Source organism: Oncorhynchus clarkii, chromosome 6 (assembly GCF_045791955.1).
Source record: "Oncorhynchus clarkii lewisi isolate Uvic-CL-2024 chromosome 6, UVic_Ocla_1.0, whole genome shotgun sequence".
Lineage (NCBI taxonomy): Eukaryota > Metazoa > Chordata > Actinopteri > Salmoniformes > Salmonidae > Oncorhynchus > Oncorhynchus clarkii.
The window spans coordinates 76,354,014-76,380,435 of NC_092152.1; the positions used below are offsets into that span (position 1 = coordinate 76,354,014).

Below are 26,422 nucleotides of genomic sequence, written 5' to 3' on the forward strand. Positions count from 1 at the left end.
TGCTTAACTCTGGCCCAGATATGGAGTTTCTGGAGGTGCTGACGGAAGGTCTGGAGAGAGTGCTGCTGGTGAGAGGAGGAGGACGAGAGGTCATCACTATCTACTCCTGACCAATCAGAAACCACTCTGGTCACAGGTCACGACACTGCCTCGACAGGAGACATTCCACCCCGATCATCGGGGGCACTGCAGCACCGGCAGCAGCATCCAGCCGATCCTCAACATACAGTACATACAAACTGTGCCAATTAATGATGGAATTAAGAGGACTTTTATTGTGTTATTTGAGGACCACAGAAAGCAATAATAATTTGCCTGGCATTTCTGCGGAATGTATTGCCTTCCATGAGGACAGTAGCTTTTCTAGATTACATGCTATAATTCCCTCATGAATCCCCTATTGCCAAGGCAACTAAAGCTTGGGTCATTCACAAACCTATTTCTGCAATAGGAGACCATTAACAACTGCTACTTTTACACATACAGTGCCTTGCGAAAGTATTCGGCCCCCTTGAACTTTGCGACCTTTTGCCACATTTCAGGCTTCAAACATAAAGATATAAAACTGTATTTTTTTGTGAAGAATCAACAACAAGTGGGACACAATCATGAAGTGGATATTTCAAACTTTTTTAACAAATCAAAAACTGAAAAATTGGGCGTGCAAATTATTCAGCCCCTTTACTTTCAGTGCAGCAAACTCTCTCCAGAAGTTCAGTGAGGATCTCTGAATGATCCAATGTTGACCTAAATGACTAATGATGATAAATACAATTCACCTGTGTGTAATCAAGTCTCCGTATAAATGCACCTGCACTGTGATAGTCTCAGAGGTCCGTTAAAAGCGCAGAGAGCATCATAAAGAACAAGGAACACACCAGGCAGGTCCGAGATACTGTTGTGAAGAAGTTTAAAGCCGGATTTGGATACAAAAATATTTCCCAAGCTTTAAACATCCCAAGGAGCACTGTGCAAGCGATAATATTGAAATGGAAGGAGTATCAGACCACTGCAAATCTACCAAGACCTGGCCGTCCCTCTAAACTTTCAGCTCATACAAGGAGAAGACTGATCAGAGATGCAGCCAAGAGGCCCATGATCACTCTGGATGAACTGCAGAGATCTACAGCTGAGGTGGGAGACTCTGTCCATAGGACAACAATCAGTCGTATATTGCACAAATCTGGCCTTTATGGAAGAGTGGCAAGAAGAAAGCCATTTCTTAAAGATATCCATAAAAAGTGTTGTTTAAAGTTTGCCACAAGCCACCTGGGAGACACACCAAACATGTGGAAGAAGGTGCTCTGGTCAGATGAAACCAAAATTTAACTTTTTGGCAACAATGCAAAACGTTATGTTTGGCGTAAAAGCAACACAGCTCATCACCCTGAACACACCATACCCACTGTCTAACATGAAGGTGGCAGCATCATGGTTTGGGCCTGCTTTTCTTCAGCAGGGACAGGGAAGATGGTTAAAATTGATGGGAAGATGGATGGAGCCAAATACAGGACCATTCTGGAAGAAAACCTGATGGAGTCTGCAAAAGACCTGAGACTGGGACGGAGATTTGTCTTCCAACAAGACAATGATCCAAAACATAAAGCAAAATCTACAATGGAATGGTTCAAAAATAAACATATCCAGGTGTTAGAATGGCCAAGTCAAAGTCCAGACCTGAATCCAATCGAGAATCTGTGGAAAGAACTGAAAACTGCTGTTCACAAATGCTCTCCATCCAACCTCACTGAGCTCGAGCTGTTTTGCAAGGAGGAATGGGAAAAAATTTCAGTCTCTCGATGTGCAAAACTGATAGAGACATACCCCAAGCGACTTACAGCTGTAATCGCAGCAAAAGGTGGCGCTACAAAGTATTAACTTAAGGGGGCTGAATAATTTTGCACGCCCAATTTTTCAGTTTTTGATTTGTTAAAAAAGTTTGAAATATCCAATAAATGTCGTTCCACTTCATGATTGTGTCCCACTTGTTGTTGATTCTTCACAAAAAAACAGTTTTATATCTTTATGTTTGAAGCCTGAAATGTGGCAAAAGGTCGCAAACTTCAAGGGGGCCGAATACTTTCGCAAGGCACTGTACATCCATCAAACATGAATTTTCTATGTTCGACTGAGTCAGTATTTGTGTTGTTTGCAGAAAATAAGTTATGGTGGGCTTTCCCTCATCAAGGATTAGCTTGCCAGATAGCACAGTCTTGGGTGGTCCTTATGAAGGCCTCTGTGTAGAGTGCCAATTTGAGTTCTTTTTTCACAACCTTTTTATGGTTGGTGGAATAGTAACTTTTGTATTTATTTTCTTATTTATTTTCTCAACCTTCCCCCGATGAGGATAAGATTTTTCGTATTGTAGATAATGAAATGCCAGTTGGGGTATTTCAACAGAGAGGGCTTGTAAATGTGGATGCCAGAGATTGTATCGAAACATTATTTTACTGGATTATTATTTGTAATTGTTGAAAGAGAAGAGGTTTTAATTCATTGACAATTATACATTACATTTAATCTGCTATTTCTGTACAAAAGTCTTTATTATAGGTATGAAGACGACTTACAGGGGCAACTGAACAGAGTAGCATATGCACACATTTCCTTTTCTTTCCTGTAGACTGCAAGAGCTGTAAAGGTGATGAGTATTTATCTGAACTTAGCAATAAAATCATAGTTCAATTCTAGTTGAATAGGAAAATGAATCATCTAGACTTCAGATATATCAATGTGTTCATAAAATAAGATGGTAGAAAAACAGAAAACACAAATAATTATTTACTTAAGAGAAAGGCTAAATAAATACGATATAACCTATGAATACAGAATGCAACATTCCTGAGATGACTGTAGGAGGCATTACAGTATATTAACATGTTACATACTGTTTCACTGTACACCCTTGTGAGGAAATGTTACATTAATGTTAATTTTAAGATGAAATCGTCACTTTCTATGAAATAGTTTCATTGTGAAACTCAAGTTTGTGTGATGGACATCAAGGTCTGTGTCCTCAGAGAAATAAAGATAGTTTGTAAAGGTCTCAGTATGACCTTGTGGCCTTGATTGTATCATTAAACAAACATAACACAGAGATATTTTTAGAATGAGATATGTAAAAAAAAGTTTAAAGTGATTTTTACATTAAACTCAATGTAATATAGTATCAAGTGTGTGCAGAGCTTTGTGTAAATATACAACTCCTTCAAGGTCAAAATGACCAGAACTAAAAATTAGATAAAGATCTTTGTAGGAAAGATCACATGTAAGCAAGTGACACAGCAAGTGACACAGCAAGTGACACAGTAAACACGTTAAAGCTTGTCACTGTCGGAGAAACATGTTTGTAGTGGATAGTGTATTGTAATACAACACTAGTAGTACTACTAAATAGGTTCCGGTACTCATTTTGGGTGCAAGTACTGTTTATATTTAGGTGCAGGAGCTCCACTATACTTTTGAGCTAATATTCCATAAGAGTAAAACGAGCTCAAGCAGTAGAGAATTTGAGGTGCCGGTACTCAGTTCCAGTGGGCTCCTGCGCAAGTCAAGCACTGCTAGTTTAGTAACACTAAGGGCTAAATTCTATCAGATCCGTGCTAGCCGACATCCGGTTGTTTTGCCAGTGTTGAAGGTGGAACTGCGTTAGAGCTACTACTTATGTTACATTATGCAGACTCTGTCATTGAATGAAATTAAACCACACCAACTTTATATCCGACAAATCCCATGCAGCCGCATTAGAAGTTCATGTAGCCACATTACAAGTTCAAACACTCTAATGCGTAATGGTCTATTGTCTACATAGACTGACAAATCCCGCCATCCATATTAACATGAAAACATGCATTTCATAATATCTATTGTCGATAGAGCCTGCACTTTCTATTGTCGTTTTGAACATCTAATGTGTAGGGATAATAAGGAAGGGAGTGGTTGGTGACACAAAAGAGCAGCCACACACTTATTTGTCAGTTCACACTGCAGCTACACCTCCAATACTGCCAAAACATCCGCTATCAGGATATCGGTCAACCTGGGTTACCGCTGGATCTGATTGAATCCAGGCCATATTATAGTCTTAATGGTCCATCAGGACACAGAGGCAGGAGATTAGTATAACCATGGTCCAGACCAGACTCCTGGGGACCACCAGTTCACTGTGGCCCTTGGAGTACATCTGCGCCATCTTTGTCGTCTGGTGGTCAGGTCGCCTGAGTACCAGTCTGCAGGGGTTCTGAACCCCAGTCAAGTCGATCTGAGCTTCACTGGGGAGAGTTCCTTTCGCTTTCTGCCTGTCACGCTCCTGGGGGAGGGATAGAGGGAAGGAGGGAGGGAGAGAGAAGTTTACACTGTGTTATGATGCTGTGACAGTGACTCTACTGAACAAGAAAAAACAAGTGGGATTTTCCATGCACTATACACGGCTCTTTTTCCAGTTCTCAGTTCCCTTCATACCACAAAGTACTCAGATGGACATTCAGTCCCAGACAGAGATGCCTTTCATTCCTGTCATTCCGTAGATGTTACTACTGCAGGTGTTTTTGATGTCTTTGATACAATACTCACACTGTAGCATTGAGCCTTTATAACGAGCAAAAACACCGAGCTTTTGTTCATTTAGCACTCACTTTCTCGACCTCCTTGAACACACGTAGGAAGTTGTGTCTGAGGACCCCGGACAACTCGTTCTCTGTCCAGTGTCTCTTCAGCAGCTCCTGGATCAGAGCGGGATACTTGGACACATCCTCTAATCCAAGAGGAAACCTTCAGACAGTAGAACGTAACAGGCTATGTATTACTCAAACCCTCAGGCCACTTAAAATGCAGCTGCTATCTGTTACCAGTCTGCTTAAAAAGTGAGTCATTCTGATAGCATTCAAGCTGGAGCATAACATGGCTGTATTAATGAACCAACGCTGAATGTGCTGCTGTTACTCTGAGGTAAAAGTTCTTACTTAGAAGCTCCATCAAAGTCCCCTCCTATTCCTATTGACTCAGATCCAACCACCTTCCTAATGTGGGTAAAATGGTCTGCAAAAAGTAAGAGGAATATCAGAAGATAAGATAAATCATGTGTACACATGTTATTGATGTTCTTGATACTGGTCTTCTAAACAGGTCTTGATTGATAACAAGGCAGCCAATTTTGCGCTTAATTGTTTGATGCCAATAAACACTAATCAAAGGCAACTGCTCACCAGCCACAATGGAGATATTGGCTTGGCCATGGCAAGCCACAAACCCACTGTGCAGATTAACCATGATGAGTCCTCCGTTCTCCTTCTGAAACAACAACACACCCAGAATAGAACATTAAAAAAACATTCCACACTTCCATTGACCTTCCAGCCATGTAGATACAGTGCATTCAGAATGTATTCACACCCCTTGACGGTTTCCGCATTTTGTTGTGTTACAGCCCAAATTTAAAATGGATTAAATTGAGATTTTGTTTCACTGGCCTACACAAAATACTCCATAATGTCAAAGTGAATTATGTTTTTAGACATTTTTACAAATTAATAAAAAATGACAAGCTGAAATGTCTTGAGTCAATAAGTATTCAACCCCTTTTATTATGGCACGCCTAAATCATTTCAGGAGTAAAAATGTGCTTAATAAATCACATTTTGAGTTGCATGGACTCACTCGGATTGCAAAAATTGTGTTTAGCATTATTTTTTTAATTACTATTTCATCTCTGTACAACACATACAGATAATTGTAAGGTCCCTCAGTCGAGCTGTGAATTTCAAACACAGATTCAACCACAATGCCTCGCAAAGAAGGACATCTATTGGTAAATAGTTTATTTTTAATGGCAGACATTAAATAGCCCTTTGAGCATGCTGAAGTTATTAATTACACGTTGGATGGTGTATCAATACACCCAGTCACTACAAAGATACAGGCGTCCTTCCTAACTCAGTTGCCGGAGAGGAAGGAAACCACCTAGGGATTTCACCATGACACCAATGGTCACTTTAAAACAGTTACAGAGTTGAATGGTTGTGATAGGAGAAAACTGAGGATGGATCAACAACATTGTAGTTATTCCACAATACTAACCTATGTGACAGAGTGAAAAGAAGGAAGCATGTATAGAATAAAAATATTCCAAAACATGCATCCTGTTTGCAGTAAGGCACTGAACTAAAACAGCAAAAAAATGTGGCAAAGAATACAAAGCATTATGTTTGGGGCAAATCTAAAACAACACATCACTTAGTACCACTCTTCATATTTTCAAGCATGGTGGTAGCCTCATCATGTTATGGGTATGCTTGTCATCGGCAAGGACTAGGGAGTTTTTTTAAATAAAAATAAATGGAATAGAGCTAAGCACAGGCAAAGTCCTAGAGGAAACCTCGGTTCAGTCAGCTTTTCAACAGACATTGGGAGACAAATTCACCTTTCAGCAGGACAATAACCTAAAACACAAGGCCAAAATATACACTGGAGTTTCTTACCAAGACGACATTGAATGTTCCTGAGTAGTCTGGTTACAGTGTTGACTTAAATCGTCTTGAAAATATATGGCAAAACTTGAAAAGGGCTGTCTAGCAATGATCAACAACCAACTTGACAGAGTTTGAAGAATTTTGAAAATAATAATGTGCAAATATTTTACAATCCAGGTGTGCAAAGCTCTTACCGAGAAAGACTTGCATCTGTAATCGCTGCCAAAGGTGATTCAAAAATGTATTGATTCAGGAGTGTAAATACTTTTGTAAATTAGATATTTCTGGATTTCAGTTTCAATAAATTAGCAAACATTTCTAAAAACATGTTTTTCACTTTGTCTTAATGGGTTATTGTGTGTAGATGGAAAAAATATACAGTACCAGTCAAGAGTTTGGACACCTACTCATTCAAGGGTTTTTCTTTATTTTTACTATTTCTACATTGTGGAATAATAGTTAAGACGACAAAACTATGAAAAAATCATGTAGTAACCCAAAAAGTGTTAAACAAATCCAGCCTTTGCCTTGATGACAGCTTTGCACACTCTTGGCATTCTCTGAACCAGCTTCACCTGGAATGCTTTTCCAACAGTCTTGAAGGAGTTCTCACATATGCTGAACACTTGTTGGCTCCTGGCTGCTTTTCCTTCCCTCTGCGGTCCAACTCATCCCATACCATCTCAATTGGGTTGAGGTCGGATGATTGTGGAGGCCAGGTCATCTGATGCTGCATTCCATCACTATCCTTACACAGCCAGGAGGTGTGTTGGGTCATTGTCCTGTTGAAAAACAAATGATAGTCCCACTAAGCGCAAAGCAGATGGGATAGCGTGTCGCTGCAGAATGTTTTGATAGCCATGCTGGTTAAGTGTGCCTTGAATTATAAATAAATCACTGACAGTGTCATCAGAAAAGCACCCCTACACCATCACACCTCCTCCTCCATGCTTCACGGAGGGAACCACACATGTAGAGATCATCCGTTCACCTACTGTGCGTCTCACATAGACATAGCGGTTGGAACCAAAAATCTCAAATTTGGACTCATCAGACTAAAGGACAGATTTCCGCCGGTCTAATGTCCATCGATCGTGTTTCTTGGCACAAGCAAGTCTCTTCTTCTTATTGGTGTCCTTTAGTAGTGATTTCTTTGCAGAAATTTTACCATGAATGCCTGAATCACGCAGTCTCCTCTGAACAGTTGCTGTTGAGATTGTATGTTACTTGAACTCTGTGAAGCATTTATTTGGGATACAATTTCTGAGGCTGGTAACTCTAATGAACTTATCCTCTGCAGCGAAGGTAACTCTGGGTCTTCCTTTCCTGTGGCGGTCCTCAAGAGAGCCAGTTTCATCATAGCCCTTGGTGGATTTTGCGATTGCACTTGAAGAAATGTTCAAAGTTCTTAACATTTTCCGTATTGACTGACCTTCATGTCTTAAATTAATGATGGACTGGTGTTTCTCTTTGCTTATTTGAGCTGTTTTTGCCATATATGGACTTGGTCTTTTACCAAATAGGCTTATCTTTTGTAAACCACCTGTCACGACTCCCACCGAAGGTGGCTCCTTTTGCTGTTCGGGCGGCGCTCGGCGCTCGTCGTCACCGGTCTATTAGCTGCCACCGATCCACTTTTCCTTTTCTGTTAGTTTTGTCTTATTGGTTACACCTGTTTCTTGTTTAGGTTTTTGTTAGGGCTATTTAAGACGGTTATGTCCACCTGTGTTTGTGAGGGCTTGTTCCTCTGTTCATTTTTGTAGTTGTGCTATTTTCTTGTTTTCTCCGGACTGTTTGGATCCTGTTTTTGGGCCGGTCATTTGTATGCGCCTGGTGTTTTGGTGTGACCGTTTTCTGTGCCAGAATAAACACGATTGTCCTTTACCCCCTGCTCTGTGCACCTGACTCCGCACCCACTACTCCTAGAAGTGCGTAACACCACCCCTACCTTGTCACAACACAACTGATTTGCTCAAACGCATTAAGAAGGAAGAAATTCCAGAAATGTACTTTCAACAAGACACACCAGTTAATTGAAATGCATTCCAGGTTACGACCTCATGAAGCTGGTTGAGAGAATGCCAAGAGTGTGCAAAGCTGTCATCAAGGCAAAGGTTGGCAACTTTGAAGAATCTCAAATATTAAATATATGTTGATTTGTTTAACACTTTTTTGGATACTACATGATTCCATATGTGTTATTTCATAGTTTTGATGTATTCACTATTATTCTATAATGTAGAAAATAGTAAAAATGAAGAAAAACCCTGGAATCCAGGTGTGTGCAAACCTTTGACTCATACTGTATATTTAATCCATTTGAATTCAGGCTGTAACACAACAAAATGTGGAATAAGTCAAGGGGTATGAATACTTTCTGAAGGCACTGTAAAACAGGAAATGCACATAAAGGACAAGTGGATTAAAGAAACATTGCAGAAAGGAGACATCGTCAAAATATAATTCCAAAAGACTCTCCTGATAAGGAGTAAACACAGGCCACCCACAATGAGTGACCGTGCCGATGGTGGTTGAAAGGGGGGAGTGATGGAGGAGTTTTAGAGAGAGAGAGAAAGAGAGAGACAGACAGAGACAGAAAGTTCTTGCCAGGGGTCTCACCAGTTCGCGGAGCAGGTCATCAGGAACATTGCGGCTGTGGTTACACACGGCATGGGCTGAGGAGTGGCTGAAAATAACTGGAGCCTTAGAGATCTGCAGTACTGCCCTGGCTGTGGCCCAGGAACTATGGGACAGGTCTACTATCATCCCCAATCTGTTCATCTCCTTCACCACATCCTGAGAGAGAGAAAGACAGAGAGAGAGAAAGACAGAGAGAGTGAGAGAGAGAGAGAGAGAGAGAGAGAGAGAGAGAGAGAGAGAGAGAGAGAGAAAGACAGAGAGAGTGAGAGAGAGAGAGAGAGAGAGAGTGAGAGAGAGAGAGAGAGAGAGAGAGAGAGAGAAAGACAGAGAGAGTGAGAGAGATAGAGAGTGAGAGAGAGAGAGAGAGAGAGAGAGAGAGAGAGAGAGAAAGACAGAGAGAGTGAGAGAGAGAGAGAGAGAGAGAGAGAGAGAGAGAGAGAGAGTGAGAGAGAGAGAGAGAGAGAGAGAGTGAGAGAGATAGAGAGTGAGAGAGAGAGAGAGAGAGAGAGAGAGAGAGAGAGAGAGAGAGAGAGAGAAAGACAGAGACAGAGAGAGAGAAAGAGAGAGAGAGAGAGAGAGAGAGAGTGAGAGAGAGAGAGAGAGAGTGAGAGAGAGAGAGAGAGAGAGAGAGAGAACAGGAAAAGCATGTTACCACTTGCTGTGAGGTTTCCCAGTAATTATATATTACGTGCTCTATGTACGTCATTGTGCATATCTGCTGACAAACATACAACACTTTGCGCCACTTATCTACAAACAGTAAACACTACAAACAGTAAAACGCTCAGTTGCGACTGAGGATCACATCAGTCTTACACATCTCCCTAAAAATCGTCAAGGATCAAGAATGTTTGTGTACAACTCCTAGAGACTGTGAAGGAAAATGTTATGTTTGTGTATCAAATCAATGCTGCTTTTCTAATAACCATTTGGATGGGTTCATTAGGGTGACTGACTGAACGTGTATGGAGGAATCCTCTCTATCACTGATAAGCAACTTGGCAGTACACCCAGAACATTACTCTGGCTGTTTCGGTTATTTCAGGTATTACAGTTTCAAGGTCTCAACTTGGAGAGAGGAAGCCTCGTGAGGTATTGGTCCATCACATGCAGGAGCCAATGATGAATAATAAATCATGTCAATTATGCAAATATAACTCGTCTGTGTAAAAGTATGTAGGAGGCCTGAAGGGACCGCCCCTGCGTTCTAACCTCTCCAGGTTGTTGACTTCAGGTGTCCCTGAAGACATAAGTGTGCCGAAATGTCATTACGCCTGAAGTGACCAGAGTAGGCTATAAGTATTGGCTTGAACACAGACTTAGTGTTAAAGGTTGACCTTACCTTACCGAAGTCTGTTAGGCTGTCATTTTCTCTTTGATAGACATCATAAATTGTTGAGGAGGACTCAGCCCTGAAGCAATAAAAAAACGACTGTGTTATAGCCCAGAGGCAAGAACCTAAGATGTCAAACCAAAATATAACAAATATTGTGCATGAGTCTGTAAGTTTTAATATCACATGCACAAGTACAGTGAAATGCCTTTCTTGCAAACTCAAAACCCAACAATGCAATAATCAATAACAATGTATTACAACAACAAAAAAACACAAGAAATAAGAATAAGAAATACGAAATACACAATAAAGTAAATAAGTAAGCATACTGTACAAGAAATACTTAAAAAGTCATATCCAATACCATATTCCATGTGCAGGGATACTGGAGTGATGAAGGTAGATATGTATAGGGGTAAGGGAGCTAGGCAACAGGATATAAGATAAACAGAGTAGCAGCAGCTTTCATGTGAGTGAGTGTGCAGGTGTCTAGAGTCAGTATATACAGTTGAAGTTGGAAGTTTACATACACCTTAGCCAAATACATTTAAACTCAGTTTTTTACCATTCCTGACATTTAATCCTAGTAAAAATTCCCTGTCTTAGGTCAGTTAGGATCACCACTTTATTTTAAGAATGTGAAATGTCAGAATAATAGTAGAGAGAATGATTTATTTCAGCTTTTATTTCTTTCATCACATTCCCAGTGGGTCAGAAGTTTACATACACTCACTTAGTATTTGGTAGCATTGCCTTTAAATTGTTTAACTTGGGTCAAACGTTTCGGGTAGCCTTCCACAAGCTTCCCACAATAAGTTGGGTGAATTTTGGAACATAACATGGGCTTGCTCCTACCTATCTCTCTGATTTGGTCCTGCCGTACATACCTACACGTACGCTACGGTCACAAGACGCAGGCCTCCTAATTGTCCCTAGAATTTCTAAGCAAACAGCTGGAGGCAGGGCTTTCTCCTATAGAGCTCCATTTTTATGGAACGGTCTGCCTACCCATGTCAGAGACGCAAACTCGGTCTCAACCTTTAAGTCTTTACTGAAGACTCATCTCTTCAGTGGGTCATATGATTGAGTGTAGTCTGGCCCAGGAGTGGGAAGGTGAACGGAAAGGCTCTGGAGCAACGAACCGCCCTTGCTGACTCTGCCTGGCCGGTTCCCCTCTTTCCACTGGGATTCTCTGCCTCTAACCCTATTACAGGGGCTGAGTCACTGGCTTACTGGGGCTCTCTCATACCGTCCCTGGGAGGGGTGCGTCACCTGAGTGGGTTGAGTCACTGATGTGATCATCCTGTCTGGGTTGGAGCCCCCCCCCCCCCCCCTTTGGGTTGTGCCGTGGCGGAGATCTTTGTGGGCTATACTCAGCCTTGTCTCAGGATGGTAAGTTGGTGGTTGAAGATATCCCTCTAGTGGTGTGGGGGCTGTGCTTTGGCAAAGTGGGTGGGGTTATATCCTTCCTGTTTGGCCCTGTCCGGGGGTGTCCTCGGATGGGGCCACAGTGTCTCCTGACCCCTCCTGTCTCAGCCTCCAGTATTTATGCTGCAGTAGTTTATGTGTCGGGGGGCTAGGGTCAGTTTGTTATATCTGGAGTACTTCTCCTGTCCTATTCGGTGTCCTGTGTGAATTTAAGTGTGCTCTCTCTAATTCTCTCTTTCTCTCTCTCTCTCGGAGGACCTGAGCCCTAGGACCATGCCTCAGGACTACCTGACATGATGACTCCTTGCTGTCCACCTGGCCGTGCTGCTGCTCCAGTTTCAACTGTTCTGCCTTATTATTATTGGACCATGCTGGTCATTTATGAACATTTGAACATCTTGGCCATGTTCTGTTATAATCTCCACCCGGCACAGCCAGAAGAGGACTGGCCACCCCACATAGCCTGGTTCCTCTCTAGGTTTCTTCCTAGGTTTTGGCCTTTCTAGGGAGTTTTTCCTAGCCACCGTGCTTCTACACCTGCATTGCTTGCTTTTTGGGGTTTTAGGCTGGGTTTCTGTACAGCACTTTGAGATATCAGCTGATGTACGAAGGGCTATATAAATAAATTTGAATTTTGTCCCATTCCTCCTGACAGAGCTGGTGTAACCGAGTCAGGTTTGTAGGCCTCCTTGCTCACACACTCTTTTTCAGTTCTGCCCACAGATGTTCTATAGGATTGTGGTCAGGGCTATGTTTATTTTTTTTATTTTTATTTTACCTTTATTTAACCAGGCAAGTCAGTTAAGAACAAATTCTTATTTTCAATGACGGCCTGGGAACAGTGGGTTAACTGCCTGTTCAGGGGCAGAACGACAGATTTGTACCTTGTCAGCTCGGGGGTTTGAACTCGCAACCTTCCGGTTACTAGTCCAACGCTCTAACCACTAGGCTACCCTGCCGCCCCTATGTGGTGGCCACTCCAATATCTTGACTTTGTTGTCCCTAAGCCATTTTGCCACAACTTTGGAAGTATGCTTGGGGTCATTGTCCATTTGGAAGACCCATTTGCGACCAAGCTTTAACTGACACTCCCATTCTGGACAAGCTCACGGAGACACAGTGACTGGCACATTGTGGAGCCAAGAGATAATTTGTTCCCCCTCGATCACCCCTTCACATGGTTTAAAAGATATGTTAACATATGAAGACAAGCTTGACCTCTCCCCTCTCTGCGGCCCAAGTAACTGAACCCTGACAGAGAACAGATAACTGCAACCGGCCAACAGCATTATCCAAAAATAGACATTCTAATGACATATCTCACATAAGCATGCAATAAAATAAATAAAGCATTTTATTTATAAATGTTACCTAAATAATTCTGATTCTGCCACGACACATTTGTGGAGTGGTTGAAAAATGGGTTTTAATGACTCCAACCTAAGTGTATGTAAACTTCCGACTTCAACTGTATGTATGTGTTAGTGAGCAAATTAAGGAGTGAGTGTTTGTGTGTGTTGGAGTGACAGTGTGTGTGAGTGTGTAGCACTCTGTGAGAGGGCAAATATTGAAATAAAAGGTAAATAAAGATACAAGGTAAACTCAGTCCGTGTAGCTATTTATCAGTTGTATCGCTTGGGGATAGAAGCTGTTCAAGAGCCTGTTGGTGTCAGACTTGATGCACCGGTACCTCTTACCATGCGGTAGCAGAGAAAATAGTCTATGGCTTGGGTGGTTGGGGTCTTAGACAATTTTCTGGGTCTTCTTTTCATACTGCCTGAAATAGAGGTCCTGGATGGCAGGGAGCTCGGCCCCAGTGATGTACTGGGCTTTCTGCCTAAACCCTCTGTAGTGCCATGCGATCGAGCGCGGTGCTATTGCCACACCAAGCAATGATGCAACTAGTCAATATGCTCTCAATGGTAGAGCTGTAGAATCTTTCAGGATTTGATGGCCCATGCCAAACTTTTTCAACCTCCTGAGGGGGAAAAGGCACTGTCACGCCGTCTTCCCGACTGTGCGTGTCTGTTTGGACCATTTTAAGATTTCAAGCTGTTAAGGAACTTCAAGCTGTCTACCTGCTCCACTGCCGCAACGTTGATGTGGATGGCGGCGTGCTCACCCCCCGTTTCCTGCAGTCCTCGATCAGCTCCTTGGTCTTGCTGGCGTTGAGGGAGAGGTTGTTGCTCCGGCACCACACTGCCAGGTCACTGACCTCCTCCCTGTAGGTTGACTCATCACCGCCGGGGTGAAGGCCTACCACTGTTGTGTTGGAGTCGTGCGTGGTCACACAGTTGTGGGTGAACAGGAAGCAAAGGAGGGGACTAAGCACACACCCCTGTGGGGCCCCTGTGTTGAGGGTCAGCGTACTGGAGGTGATGTTGTCTACCCTCACCAACTGGGGTCGGCCCGTCAGGAAGACCAGGATCCAGTTGCAGAAGGAGGTTTTCAGACCCAGAGTCTTATGCTTGGTGGTGAGATTGGTGAGATTGATGAGATTGAACGCTGAGCTGTAGTCAATGAACAGCATTCTCACATAGGTATTCCTCTTATCTAGGTAGGTGAGGGCAGTGTGGAGAGCAATAGAGATTGCATCGTCTATGGATTTGTTTGGGCGGTATGCAAATCGGAGTGGGTCTAGGGTGGCTGGGATGGTAGAGATAATGTGTGCAATAAACAGTCTCTCAAAGCACTTTATGATTTCAGAAGTGAATGCTACAAGGCGGTAATCATTGTAGCATGAAGCCTTAGAGTTCTTAGGAACAGGGAGGATTGTGGTCATCTCAAAACGTGGGAATTACAGACTGGGACAAGGAGAGGTTGGAAATGACTGTGAATGTGCCTGCCGGCGGAGCCTCGATGGTATTCGGAGCCTGTTGGTATTCGGTGGTATTCGGAGCCTGTTGGTATTCGGTGGTATTCGGAGCCTGTTGGTATTCGGTGGTAATCGGAGCCTGTTTAAGATGATTCCACCTTATTCCTATATTGTCCTTTTGCTCATTTGATGACTGCGAGGAGGTCATAAGTGTGTGTGTGTGTGTGTGTGTGTGTGTGTGTGTGTGCGTGCGTGCATGTGTGTGTGTGTGCGTGTGTGTGTGCATGTGTGCGTGTGCTCACCAAGGCGTGTTGCAGGTGTGTGTGAGGGCCATGGAGCGAACCCCCAGCTGGTAAAACATACGCAGGGTTGGCAGGCTGCTGTCTATAGAATGACCTCCCTCAATGCTGATCAGACATGCTATCCTCTTAGTGTCATTTAGTCCTGTTGAATACACACACGATACACACACATCATCATCATCATACTGCTGTAAATTGGGCAGAAATATGTTTTTACCAGTCATCAACCCACTTACACATCCACGCATTTCCATATGCTGGTGGAAAGATCCATTTGGAAAACCCATCAAACTACTTCAGAGAGCGTAAATTACAGGCCAGAAGACCAGCTGGCAAGTGTCTCCTTGCCCAGTCTGTAAGCCCAACATGTTTGAAGCTGCCCACCATTATTCCTGTTCCTAAGAACTACAAGGTAACCTGCCTAAATGACTATCGTCCAGTACCACTCGCATCTGTATTTATGAAGTGCATTGAAAGGCTGGTCATGACACACATCACCACCATCATCCCAGACATCCTGGACCCACTCCAACAGATGATGCAATCTCAATTAAACTTCACACTGCTCTCTCCCACCTGGACAAGAGGGGAAATAACTATGAGAGAATACTGTTCATAGACTACAGCTCAGTGTTCAACACCATAGTCCCCTCCAAGCTCATCACAAAGCTCGGGACCCTGGGACTGAACACCTCCTTCTGCAACTGGATCCTGGACTTCCTGACAGGCCGCCCCCGAGGTGGTGAGGGTAGGCAACAACACCTCCGCCATGCTGACCCTCAACATAGGGGCCCCTCAGGGTTGTGTGATTAGTCCCCTCCTGTACTCCCTGTTCACCCACGACTGCGTGGCCACGCACGACTCCAAAACCTTCATCAAGTTTGCTGACAACGCGATGGTGGTAGGCCTGATTACCGACAGCAATGAGAAATCCTACTAGGATGAGATCAGAGACAACAGCCTCTCCCTCAATATCAGTAAGGAACTGATCGTGGACTACAGGAAAAGGGGGGAGAGCACGCCCCCATCCACATCGTTGGGGCTGTAGTGGAGCAGGTTGGGAGCTTCAAGTTCCTTGGCATTCACATCACTATGGACTTAACATGGTCCACACACACTGAAAAGATTTGGCATGTGCCCTCGGATCCTCAAAAAGTTCTACAGCTGCACCATTGAGAGCATCTTGACTGGCTGCATTATCACTTGGTATGGTATGGCAAAGCGCCACAGAGGGTGGTGCGGACGGCCCAGTATATCACTTGGCCCGAGCTGCCTGCCATCCAGGACCTCTATATCAGGCAGTGTCATAGGAAATTCCCAGAAATTGCCAAAGACTTTAGCCACCCAAGCCATAGACTGTTTTCTCTGCCACCGCCCTGCAAACGGTACCGGAGCATGGGCTCTCAGAACAACAGGCTACAGAACAGCTTCTACCCCCAAGCCATAAGGCTGCTAAATAGTTCCTTAAATGGTTACCCTGGACTATCCCTGGACTATCTGTATTGACTCTATCTTGCACTGACTCTATACACACTCGCTAGACTATATACTGTATACACTATATACAGCATACACTCACTTACACACACTACACTGACATTCGCACACGAAACCACACACATTCACATACGTACACTTTTAGTTTTTTTTAGGGAGAACAAATACTAAAATCCCCAGGAATTCAGAAAGAATATATAATAACTAACCCAAGTATTCTCACAAATAAAAAAAGAAACATGATCATGTCTCAATGTAATCAAAGTATGAAACTATTGTTATTTTCAAATGCTATCTCTTATTGGGCCTATTTGTGGTCCATTTGCAGTGTACAAATTATTATAATTATGTTACAGGTCACCAAAAAATATCAGCCCGCGGCTGAATCATACCTTCAGCAGATGTAACTAGCTCCAGTTCCGGGTTCTCTGTACACATACGGTTGATCACATCTATCTGTTCCAGTGTGAGCCTCACAGCATCCTTCGCCTGGGCGCCACACAACACGTAGGCTGCAAACACCTGATCAGAGCATGGGATGGGGCAGAGACAAAGCAGGGGGTCAGAGAGCAACACTTGAGTTAGAAGGGTATTATGGCTTTAGTACAACTCAGTGTGCACATGCACGTACACACATATACACTCACACACTCACACAAACATGCACACGCATACACACGCACACACACACACTTAGGCTACTATTAACCATATATTAACCTACCTGAGCGCCGACATGTCCTGTTGTGAGTCTGTTGATGTCCGTGGCCACTTTGCTGATGTTGTGCAGGTCAACCTGACTCAGTCTGTTGCCGTGGAGAATCCTCAGCATCAAAGCTAGGTCATTATGTCTAGGAGAGAGAGAGATGAGGCAGTCAGATGTAATAGAGGCGAGGGACTCAAGGTGGAGTTGGAGGGAGACATTTTTATATATCAAATTTCTAAAGCGACAGCTCCATACAGTACCACGTGTGTGTGGGCGAGTTACATACTGAATTACTCAGTATGGGATGATAAGTATTTGTATTTGGAACCACACTTGTTTTGGATACTTGGTGGTGAAGTCCCAAAAGTTTACTGTTGAAAATCAATGAGCTATTAATATTTTAGGCTGCATGCATATGGTATGGCAAAAAATGTCTATGTATCTCTGCACAGACAAATATATCATCAACCAATAATAAGGGATACTGTAGGATAAACTTGTCTCTATTTTAGGAAAACCAGAATAACTAAAACAACTTTCCTCTGTTTACTTACCCATCAACCAAAGGATATTTTGTCATCAAGCCAAATGCACTTCCTCTTTTAGGATCTCCCGATGTCATCCCACAGAGAAAACACAGCATCAAGTTCGTCCCCAGGTTTAGAAAATCACCTCCATGGAGTATTCGCGATACCATATTCTATAAATAAAATAATTTTAAGACGTGGTAACTTCAATTAGTCCAGTACTTTTAACTTTTGATACCACTTTAAACAAACTACAATGTATAAACTCTTTATCAAATCAAATCAAATCCAATTGTATTAGTCACATGTGCCGAATACAACAGGTGTAGTAGACCTTACAGTGAAATGCTTACTTACAAGCCCTAAAACAACAATGCAGTTTAAGAATATTTTTGTTGTTGTTAGAAAATAGAACAATAACAAATAATTAAAGAGCAACAATAAAATAAGAGTAGTGAGGCTATATACAAGGGATTCCGGTACAGAGTCAATGTGTGGGGGCACAGGTTAGTCAAGGTAATTGAGGTAATATATACAGTACCAGTCAAAAGTTTGGACACACCTACGCATTCAAAGGTCTTTCTTTATTTGTACTATTTTCTACATTGTAGAATAACAGTGAAGACATCAAAACTATGAAATAACACATATGGAATCATGTAGTAACCAAAGTGTTAAACAAATCCAAATGTATTTTAGATTTCAGATTCTTCAAAGTAACCACCCCTTGCCTTTATGACAGCTTTGCACACTCTTGGCATTCTCTCAACCAGCTTCACCTGGAATGCTTTTCCAACAGTCTTGAAGGAGTTCCCACATATGCTTAGCACTTGTTGCTTTTCCTTCACTCTGCGGTCCAACTCATCCCAAACCATCTCAATTGGGTTGAGATTGGGTGATTGTGGAGGCCAGGTCATCTGATGCAGCACTTCACCCCTTTCCTTCTTGGTCAAATAGCCCTTACACAGCCTGGAGGTGTGTTGGGTCATTGTCCTGTTGAAAAACAAATGATAGCCCCACTGAGCACAAACCAGATGGGATGGTGTATCGCTGCAGAATGCTGTGGTAGCCATGCTGGTTAAGTGTGCCTTGAATTTTAAATATATCACTGACAGTGTCACCAGGAAAGCACCCCTACACCATCACACCTCCTCCTTAATGCTTCACGGGGGGCACCACATATGTAAAGATAATCTGTTCACCTACTCTGCGTCTCACAAAGACATTCCAAGAGTGTGCAAAGCTGTCATCAAGGCAAAGGGTGGCAACTTTGAAGAATCTCAAATATAAAATATATTTAGAATTGTTTAACACTTTTTTGGTTACTACATGATTCCATATGTGTTATTTCATAGTTTTGATGTCTGCACTATTATTGTGAAAAGTAGAAAATATTAAAAATGAAGAAAACCCCTGGAATGAGTAGGTGTGTCCAAACTTTTGACTGGTAATGTACATGTAGGTAGAGGTAAAGTAACTATGCATAGATAACAAACAGAGAGTAGCAGCAGCGTAAAAATGCAAATAGTCCGGGTAGCCATTTGATTAGCTGTTCAGGAGTCTTATGGCTTGGGGGTGGAAGCTGCAAGAAGTCGTGTTTGGACCTAGACTTGGTGCTCCTGTACTGCTTGCCGTGGTATATAGAGAGAACAGTCTATGACTTGGGTGGCTGGAGTCTTTGGCAATTTTTAGGGCCTTACTCTGACTCCACCTGGTATAGAGGTCATGGATGGCAGGAAGCTTGGCCCCAGTGATGGTCTGGGCCGTACACACTACCCTCTGTAGTGCCTTGCGGTCGGAGGCAGAACAGTTGCCATACCAGGCAGTGATGTAACCAGTCAGGATGCTCTCGATGGTGCAGCTGTAGAATCTTTTGAGGATATTTTCATTCTCCTGAGGGGGAATAGGCGTTGTCGTGCCCTCTTCACGACTTTCTTAGTGTGTTCGGACCATGATGTGGACACCAAGGAACTTGAATCTCTCAACCTGCTCCACTACAGCAACGTCAATGAGAATGGGGGTGTGCTCAGCCCTCCTTTTCCTGTAGTCCACAACCATATCCTTTGTCTTGATCACATTTGAGGGAGAGGTTGTTATCCTGGCACCACACTCCCAGGTCTCTGACCTCCTCCCTATAGGATGTCTCATCGTTGTTGGTGACCACCACTGTTGTGTCGTTGGCAATCTTAATGATGGTGTTGGAGTTGTGATTGGCCATGCAGTCATGCATGATCAGGGAGAACAGGAGGGGACTGAGCACACACCCTTGTGGGGCCCAGTGTTGAGGATCATTGTGGCAGATGTGTTGTTACCTACCCTCAGGAAGTCCAGGATCCAGTTGCAGAGGAAGGTGTTTAGTCCCAGGGTCCATAGCTTAGTGATGAGCTTTGAGGGCGCTATGGTGTTGAATGCTGAGCTGTAGTCAATGAATAGCATTCTCACGTAGGTGTTCCTTTTGTCCATGTGGGAAAGGGTAGTGTGGATAGCAACAGAAATTGAGTCATCTGTGGATCTGTTGGGGTGGTATGCAAATTGGAGTGGGTCTAGGGTTTCTGGGATAGTGGTGTTCATGTGATCCATGACCATTCTTTCAAAGCACTTCATGGCTACAGACGTGAGTGCTACGGGACGGTAGTCATTTAGGAAGGTTACCTTTGTGTTCTTGGGCACAGGGACTATGGTGGTCTCCTTGAAACATAATGGTATTACAGACTTGGTCACGGAAAGGTTGAAAATATCAGTGAAGACACTTGCCAGTTTGTCAGTGCATGCTCTGAGTACACGTCCGGGTAATCTGTCTGGCTCTGCAGCCTTGTGAATGTTGACCTGTTTAAAGGTCTTACTCACATCGGCTCCTGAGACCATGATCCCACAGTCATCCAGAACAGCTGGTGCTCTCATGCATGATTCGGTGTTGCTTGCCTCGAAGCAAGCATAGAAGTCATTTAGCTCATCTGGTAGGCTTGTGTCACTGGGAAGCTCGCAGCTGTGCTTCCCTTTGTAGTCCATAATAGTTTGCAAGCCCTGCCACATCCGACGAGTGACGGTGACGGAGACGGTGTAGGACAATTCAATCTTAGTCCTGTATTGACGCTTTGCCTGTTTGATGGTTTGTCAGAGGGCATAGCGGGATTTCTTATAAGCGTCCGGGTTAGAGTCCCACTCCTTGAAAGCGGCAACTCAGTGCGGATGTTGCCTGTAATCCATGGCTTCTGGTTGGGGTATGTACAAACGGTCACTGTTAGGACGACATCATCGATGCACTTATTTATGAATCCAGTGACTGATGTTGTGTACTCCTCAATGCTATCGGAAGAATCCCGGAACATATTTCATTCTGTCCTAGCAAAACAGTCCTGTAGCTTAGCATCTACGTCATCTGACAACTTCCGTATTGAGCGAGTCACAGGTAGTTCCTGCTTTAGTTTTTGCTTGTTAGCAGGAATCTAGAGGATAGAGTTATGGTCAGATTTGCCAAATGGAGGGCGAGGGAGAGCTTTGTACGCATCCTTGTGTGTGGAGTAAAGGTGGTCTAGAGATTTTTTTCCTCTGGTTACACATGTAACATGCTGGTAGAAATGAGGTAAAACAGATTTAAGTTTCCCTGCATTAAAGTCCCCAGCCACTAGGAGCGCCGCCTCTGGATGAGAATTGTCTTGTTTTATTATGGCCTTATACAGCTCGTTGAGTGTGGTCTTAGTGTCAGCTTCAGTTTGTGGTGGTAAATAGACAGCTACGAAAAATATAGATGAAAACTCTCTTGGTAAATAGTGTGCGAATATTAATATATTATATATATATATATTAATATTAGATTTCGTGCACCAGCTGTTATTTACATATTGACACAGAACGTCACTCCTTGTCTTACCGGAGGCAGCTGTTCTGTCTTGCCGATGCACGGAAAACCCAGCCACCTGTATGTTATCCATGTCGTCGTTCAGCCACAACTCGATGAAACATAAGATATTACAGTTTTTAATGTCCCATTGGTAGGTTAGTCTTGATCGGAGCTCATCCATTTTATTATCCTATGATTGCACGTTGGCTAATAGGACTGATGGTAGAGGCGGATTACCCACTTGCAGTCGAATCCTTACAAGGCACCACGACTTATGTCACCGATATATGTCTCTTCTTCATGCAAATGATGGGGATTTGGGACTTGTCCAGTGTCTGAAGTAAATCACTGGCGTCCAACTCCTTAAAGAAAAAATCTTTGTCCAGTACGAGGTGAGTAATCGCTGTCCTGATATCCAGAAGCTCTTTTCGGGGGTCATAAGAGACAGTGGCAGAAACATTATGTAAAAAATAAGTTACAAATAACGCAAAAAAAACACACACAATAGCGCAATTGGTTCGGAGCCCATAAAATGGCGACCATTTCCTCCGGCGCAATTCTGCTTATATGGTATTCATAAAGCCTTAATAAGCCTTAATAAGCATGACATAATTTATAAACAAAGTAATACTGTATAACGTGTGATATGAAAGGTCTAGGCCTATATATAAATCCAGGGCTTTGGCAAATGTGATCCTTTGCCACTAATTATGAAGTATGAAATTTGCTTAAAGGGGCAATCAGCAGAGGCTACATACATTTTCTTTTCACAAATTAATGGTATGTGTAAAAAGGCCATCCTGCTCCTCTCCTCTCTACCTAACTTCACCGCACAGTCCCTTCAGCTTCCCTTCGGTCCCGTTAGTTTGGCTGCTCAGCCTACCTTCGTTATCCCTCACCCATCATAGCCCTGCCATTCCCAACCAATCAGAACTCTTGGAGATGTGCATCTGGACTCTGAACACCGTACCCACCCACCCACTCAGATCAGAATGTTATCATCATCCGAAGGGAGAAGACGCATGTTTTGAAGAGCTTTGTATTGTCGACGGCAACAGGGATGTCTGAATGTTGTGCCAAGTAACTGGTTTCTCTCTCTCTCCAAGAGGAGAATGTTTAAGTTCATGTTTATATTGATACTGTGTTTATAGCCCTTTATAGACATGTTGTAAGTGTAATGCCAAGGGTAGCAAGGGTAGCAAGGGAGGGCGAGGGTAGCAAGTTTTAAGTTCCTCGGCATACACATCACAGACAAACTGAATTGGTCCACTCACACAGACAGCATTGTGAAGAAGGCGCAGCAGCGCCTCTTCAACCTCAGGAGGCTGAAGAAATTCGGCTTGTCACCAAAAGCACTCACAAACTTCTACAGATGCACAATCGAGAGCATCCTGGCGGGCTGTATCACCGCCTGGTACGGCAACTGCTCCGCCCTCAACCGTAAGGCCCTCCAGAGGGTAGTGAGGTCTGCACAACGCATCACCGGGGGCAAACTACCTGCCCTCCAGGACACCTACACCACCCGATGTCACAGGAAGGCCATAAAGATCATCAAGGACATCAACCACCCAAGCCACTGCCTGTTCACCCCGCTATCATCCAGAAGGCGAGGTCAGTACAGGTGCATCAAAGCTGGGACCGAGAGACTGAAAAACAGCTTCTATCTCAAGGCTATCAGACTGTTAAACAGCCACCACTAACATTGAGTGGCTGCTGCCAACACACTGACACTGACTCAACTCCAGCCACTTTAATAATGGGAATTGATGTAAATATATCACTAGCCACTTTAAACAATGCTACCTTATATAATGTTACTTACCCTACATTATTCATCTCATAGGCATACGTATATACTGTACCCTATATCATCGACTGTATCCTTATGTAATACATGTATCACTAGCCACTTTATACTATACTATGCCACTTTGTTTACATACTCATCTCATTTGTACATACTGTACCCGATACCATCTACTGTATCTTGCCTATGCTGCTCTGTTTATTTTTTTATTTTTTATTTTACCTTTATTTAACCAGGCAAGTCAGTTAAGAACAAATTCTTATTTTCAATGACGGCCTGGGAACAGTGGGTTAACTGCCTGTTCAGGGGCAGAACGACAGATTTGTACCTTACCAGCTCGGGGGTTTGAACTCGCAACCTTCCGGTTACTAGTCCAACGCTCTAACCACTAGGCTACCCTGCCTGTACCATCACGCATTCATATATCCTTATGTACATATTCTTTATCCCCTCACACTGTGTACAAGACAGTAGTTTTGGAATTGTTAGTTAGATTACTTGTTGGTTATTACTGCATTGTCGGAACTAGAAGCACAAGCATTTCGCTACACTCGCATTAACATCTGCTAACCATGTGTATGTGACAAATAAAATTTGATTTGATTTGATTTCCATTTATTTATGTACATATAGGTATAGTGTATAGTTATAATCCTTAACTAATACTGTTTACATGTGTGTAAATCTTTGTCTTATAGAACCACAACAATAAGATCCCACGTCAATCAGATGACCAAATCCATATAAACCTCTTCAAATGGAAACAGATGTGTCTGTGTGTGTGTGTATGGTGGTGACTGTCAAGAGTACTGTGATGGGCCTCAACATCAGGTTCTAACTAGACAGCACTATAGAGGACAGAACCAAACCAATCTGTTGAGTTAGGGCATTCACAGCCGACCGCTCAGACGGGTGAGGGCATTCACAGCCGACCGCTCAGACGGGTGAGGGCATTCACAGCCGACCGCTCAGACGGGTGAGGGCATTCACATCCGACCGCTCAGACGGGTGAGGGCATTCACAGCCGACTGCTCAGACGGGTGAGGGCATTCACAGCCAACCGCTCAGACGGGTGAGGGCATTCACAGCCGACCGCTCGGACGGGTGAGGGCATTCACAGCCGACCGCTCATACGGGTGAGGGCATTCACAGCCGACCGCTCAGACGGGTGAGGGCATTCACAGCCGACCGCTCAGACGGGTGAGGGCATTCACAGCCGACCGCTCAGACGGGTGAGGGCATACCAGCCAACCGTTTTTTCTTGGTCTAGACAGATTTTTATTTTTTATGTAACCTTTATTCAACTAGGCAAGTCAGTTAAGAACAAATTCTTATTTACAATGATGGCCTACCCCGGCCAGACCCGAACGACGCTTGGCCAATTGTGTGCCGCTCCCTATGGGACTCCCAATCACGGCCGGTTGCGATACGGCCTGGAATCAAACCAGGGTCTGTAGTGACGAGGCAGTGCCTTCGACCGCTGCGCCACTCGGGAGCCCATTATGGATTTAGTGACCAACAGTTCTTTACATGGTCTGTATTTTCTCCGGATTTAGCGACCAATAGATTTTACAATATGTACAGATTGATTCTTGAAGAATAAAATTTATAGAATGCCTCATGAGTTTAGTTCAACTGTCGTACCCCATCAGAATCCAAAATATAAGCCTCCAATGTTTGTAAATAAAGTAAATGTGAACAAACACTCAAAACATGATTAAAACTACATGATGAACTGGGTGGTTCAAGCCCTGAATGCTGATTTGCTGACAGCCGTGGTATACCAGACACGGGTATGACAAAACACTTATTTTTGTCATATGGGTATGACAAAACGGCTATGACAAAACACTTATTTTTACTGCTCTAATTACGTTGATAACCAGTTTATAATAGCAATAAGGCACCTCAGGGTTTGTGGTATATGGCCAATACACCACGGCACTCTGCATTGTCTTGTGGTTAAAAACAGCCCTTAGCCGCACACCCCTCGTGCCTTATTGTTTAAATATAATGTTATTATGGATGGTCAGTCCTTGCATACATAGCTCTGTCTATGAATAAGAGAGTGGTTACATTTCTCCAGCTGTATCCCTCAGTTTTTTACTGCAACATAGGCGGGATGACGGCTTAGTTATTATTTATTCTGCTGACTTTCGCTTTAGTGATGGTTTCATAAGCATCTATAGGCCTATTGGCTTTATAAAGGGTTTATGAAGGCTTCATTAATCGTTAAAAATTGTAGTTCGTTTAAATTTGAACATAACATTTAAAGTAACTTTTACAGTTAATGGGTTTAACAGTTTTAACGAGTGAACAAAAACATCACGTAACTAAAAATATGATGCAAATAGGCCTATAAATTACGGAAATTCTATTTTAAAAAAACATAATAATTCAGTAAATCTAGCCAACATAATTATTTAAACAGTAAAGTATTTTTTAGAAAAACAAAACTCACAGTGCAAGTTGTTCGATCAGCTAAATCCGAACATCACAATTCAATAATGCGAACTTTCTAGCTCCCTCCGCCCAGATGTAGGCTACGTGAGTAACTGAAATACATCGTACTGTAACGTATAGAATAGATCGAGTACATTACGCAGTGTGGTCATAGAGATGGGATTACTGCCATCTACTGTCCAATCTAACTAAGAACACTATGGGCCAGTTTCCCAGAGATAGATTAGCCTAAACCTAGATCTAGAAATAAAAATGATTTCAATGGAAATCCCCATTGGTCATGTTTTTTTGTCCAGCTGTGTCCAGGAAGCCAGCCCTTTAAAGGGACAATCTGCAGTTGCCACATACATTTTTGGATACATAAATTAATATGTACCCATTGATTTTTTAAATAATATAGAATTTATGCTTCATGAGTTTAATTCAACTGTCATACCCATCAGAACCCAAAATATAAACGTGCTTTTCTCCAATGTTGGTAAACCTTGTAAACGTAAACAAACACTGTATAGCCTCAAAACATGCTTAAAACTATAATGTTCATATATTGCATCCACAGCTGTCTATGCATTTGAGCGTGGTTACATTTATCT

At 43.0% G+C, this 26,422-nt stretch overlaps 2 protein-coding genes across 4 annotated transcripts in view; one reads left to right on the forward strand and one right to left on the reverse strand.

Moving 5' to 3' along the window:
* Positions 1-3,049, forward strand: part of LOC139411617 (solute carrier family 12 member 4-like) — a 61,073-nt gene extending 58,024 nt beyond the window's left edge. For 2 of the 3 annotated variants that reach the window (XM_071158200.1, XM_071158202.1), the window contains exon 24: positions 19-3,049. In XM_071158200.1, the coding sequence (XP_071014301.1) occupies positions 19-110 (92 nt within the window). In that variant the 3' untranslated portion in view covers positions 111-3,049. The remainder of the gene's footprint in view (positions 1-18) is intronic. The other variant, XM_071158201.1, reaches the window with a different exon arrangement.
* On the reverse strand, positions 2,521-26,030 carry LOC139411618 (dipeptidase 2-like). Its single transcript, XM_071158203.1, has 11 exons — positions 25,828-26,030; positions 17,746-17,891; positions 17,210-17,336; positions 16,878-17,007; positions 14,989-15,130; positions 10,450-10,519; positions 9,087-9,263; positions 5,205-5,289; positions 4,962-5,037; positions 4,635-4,770; positions 2,521-4,309 (listed from the first exon to the last, which is right to left on the reverse strand). The coding sequence occupies exons 2-11, from the start codon at positions 17,886-17,888 to the stop codon at positions 4,085-4,087; spliced, it is 1,311 nt and encodes a 436-aa protein (XP_071014304.1). The 5' UTR covers positions 17,889-17,891; positions 25,828-26,030; the 3' UTR covers positions 2,521-4,084.
* Between the last annotated feature and the right edge of the window lie 392 nt (positions 26,031-26,422).

Excerpts from the sequence above, each read along its gene's own strand:
- LOC139411618 (XM_071158203.1), bottom strand. The coding sequence starts at position 17,888 with ATGGTATCGCGAATACTCCATGGAGGTGATTTTCTAAACCTGGGGACG. Across the intron at positions 17,008-17,209 it reads CAGGACATGTCGGCGCTCAG|GTGTTTGCAGCCTACGTGTT; the intron begins GTAGGTTAATAT and ends TGCTCTGATCAG. Across the intron at positions 5,038-5,204 it reads CAATATCTCCATTGTGGCTG|ACCATTTTACCCACATTAGG; the intron begins GTGAGCAGTTGC and ends TACTTTTTGCAG.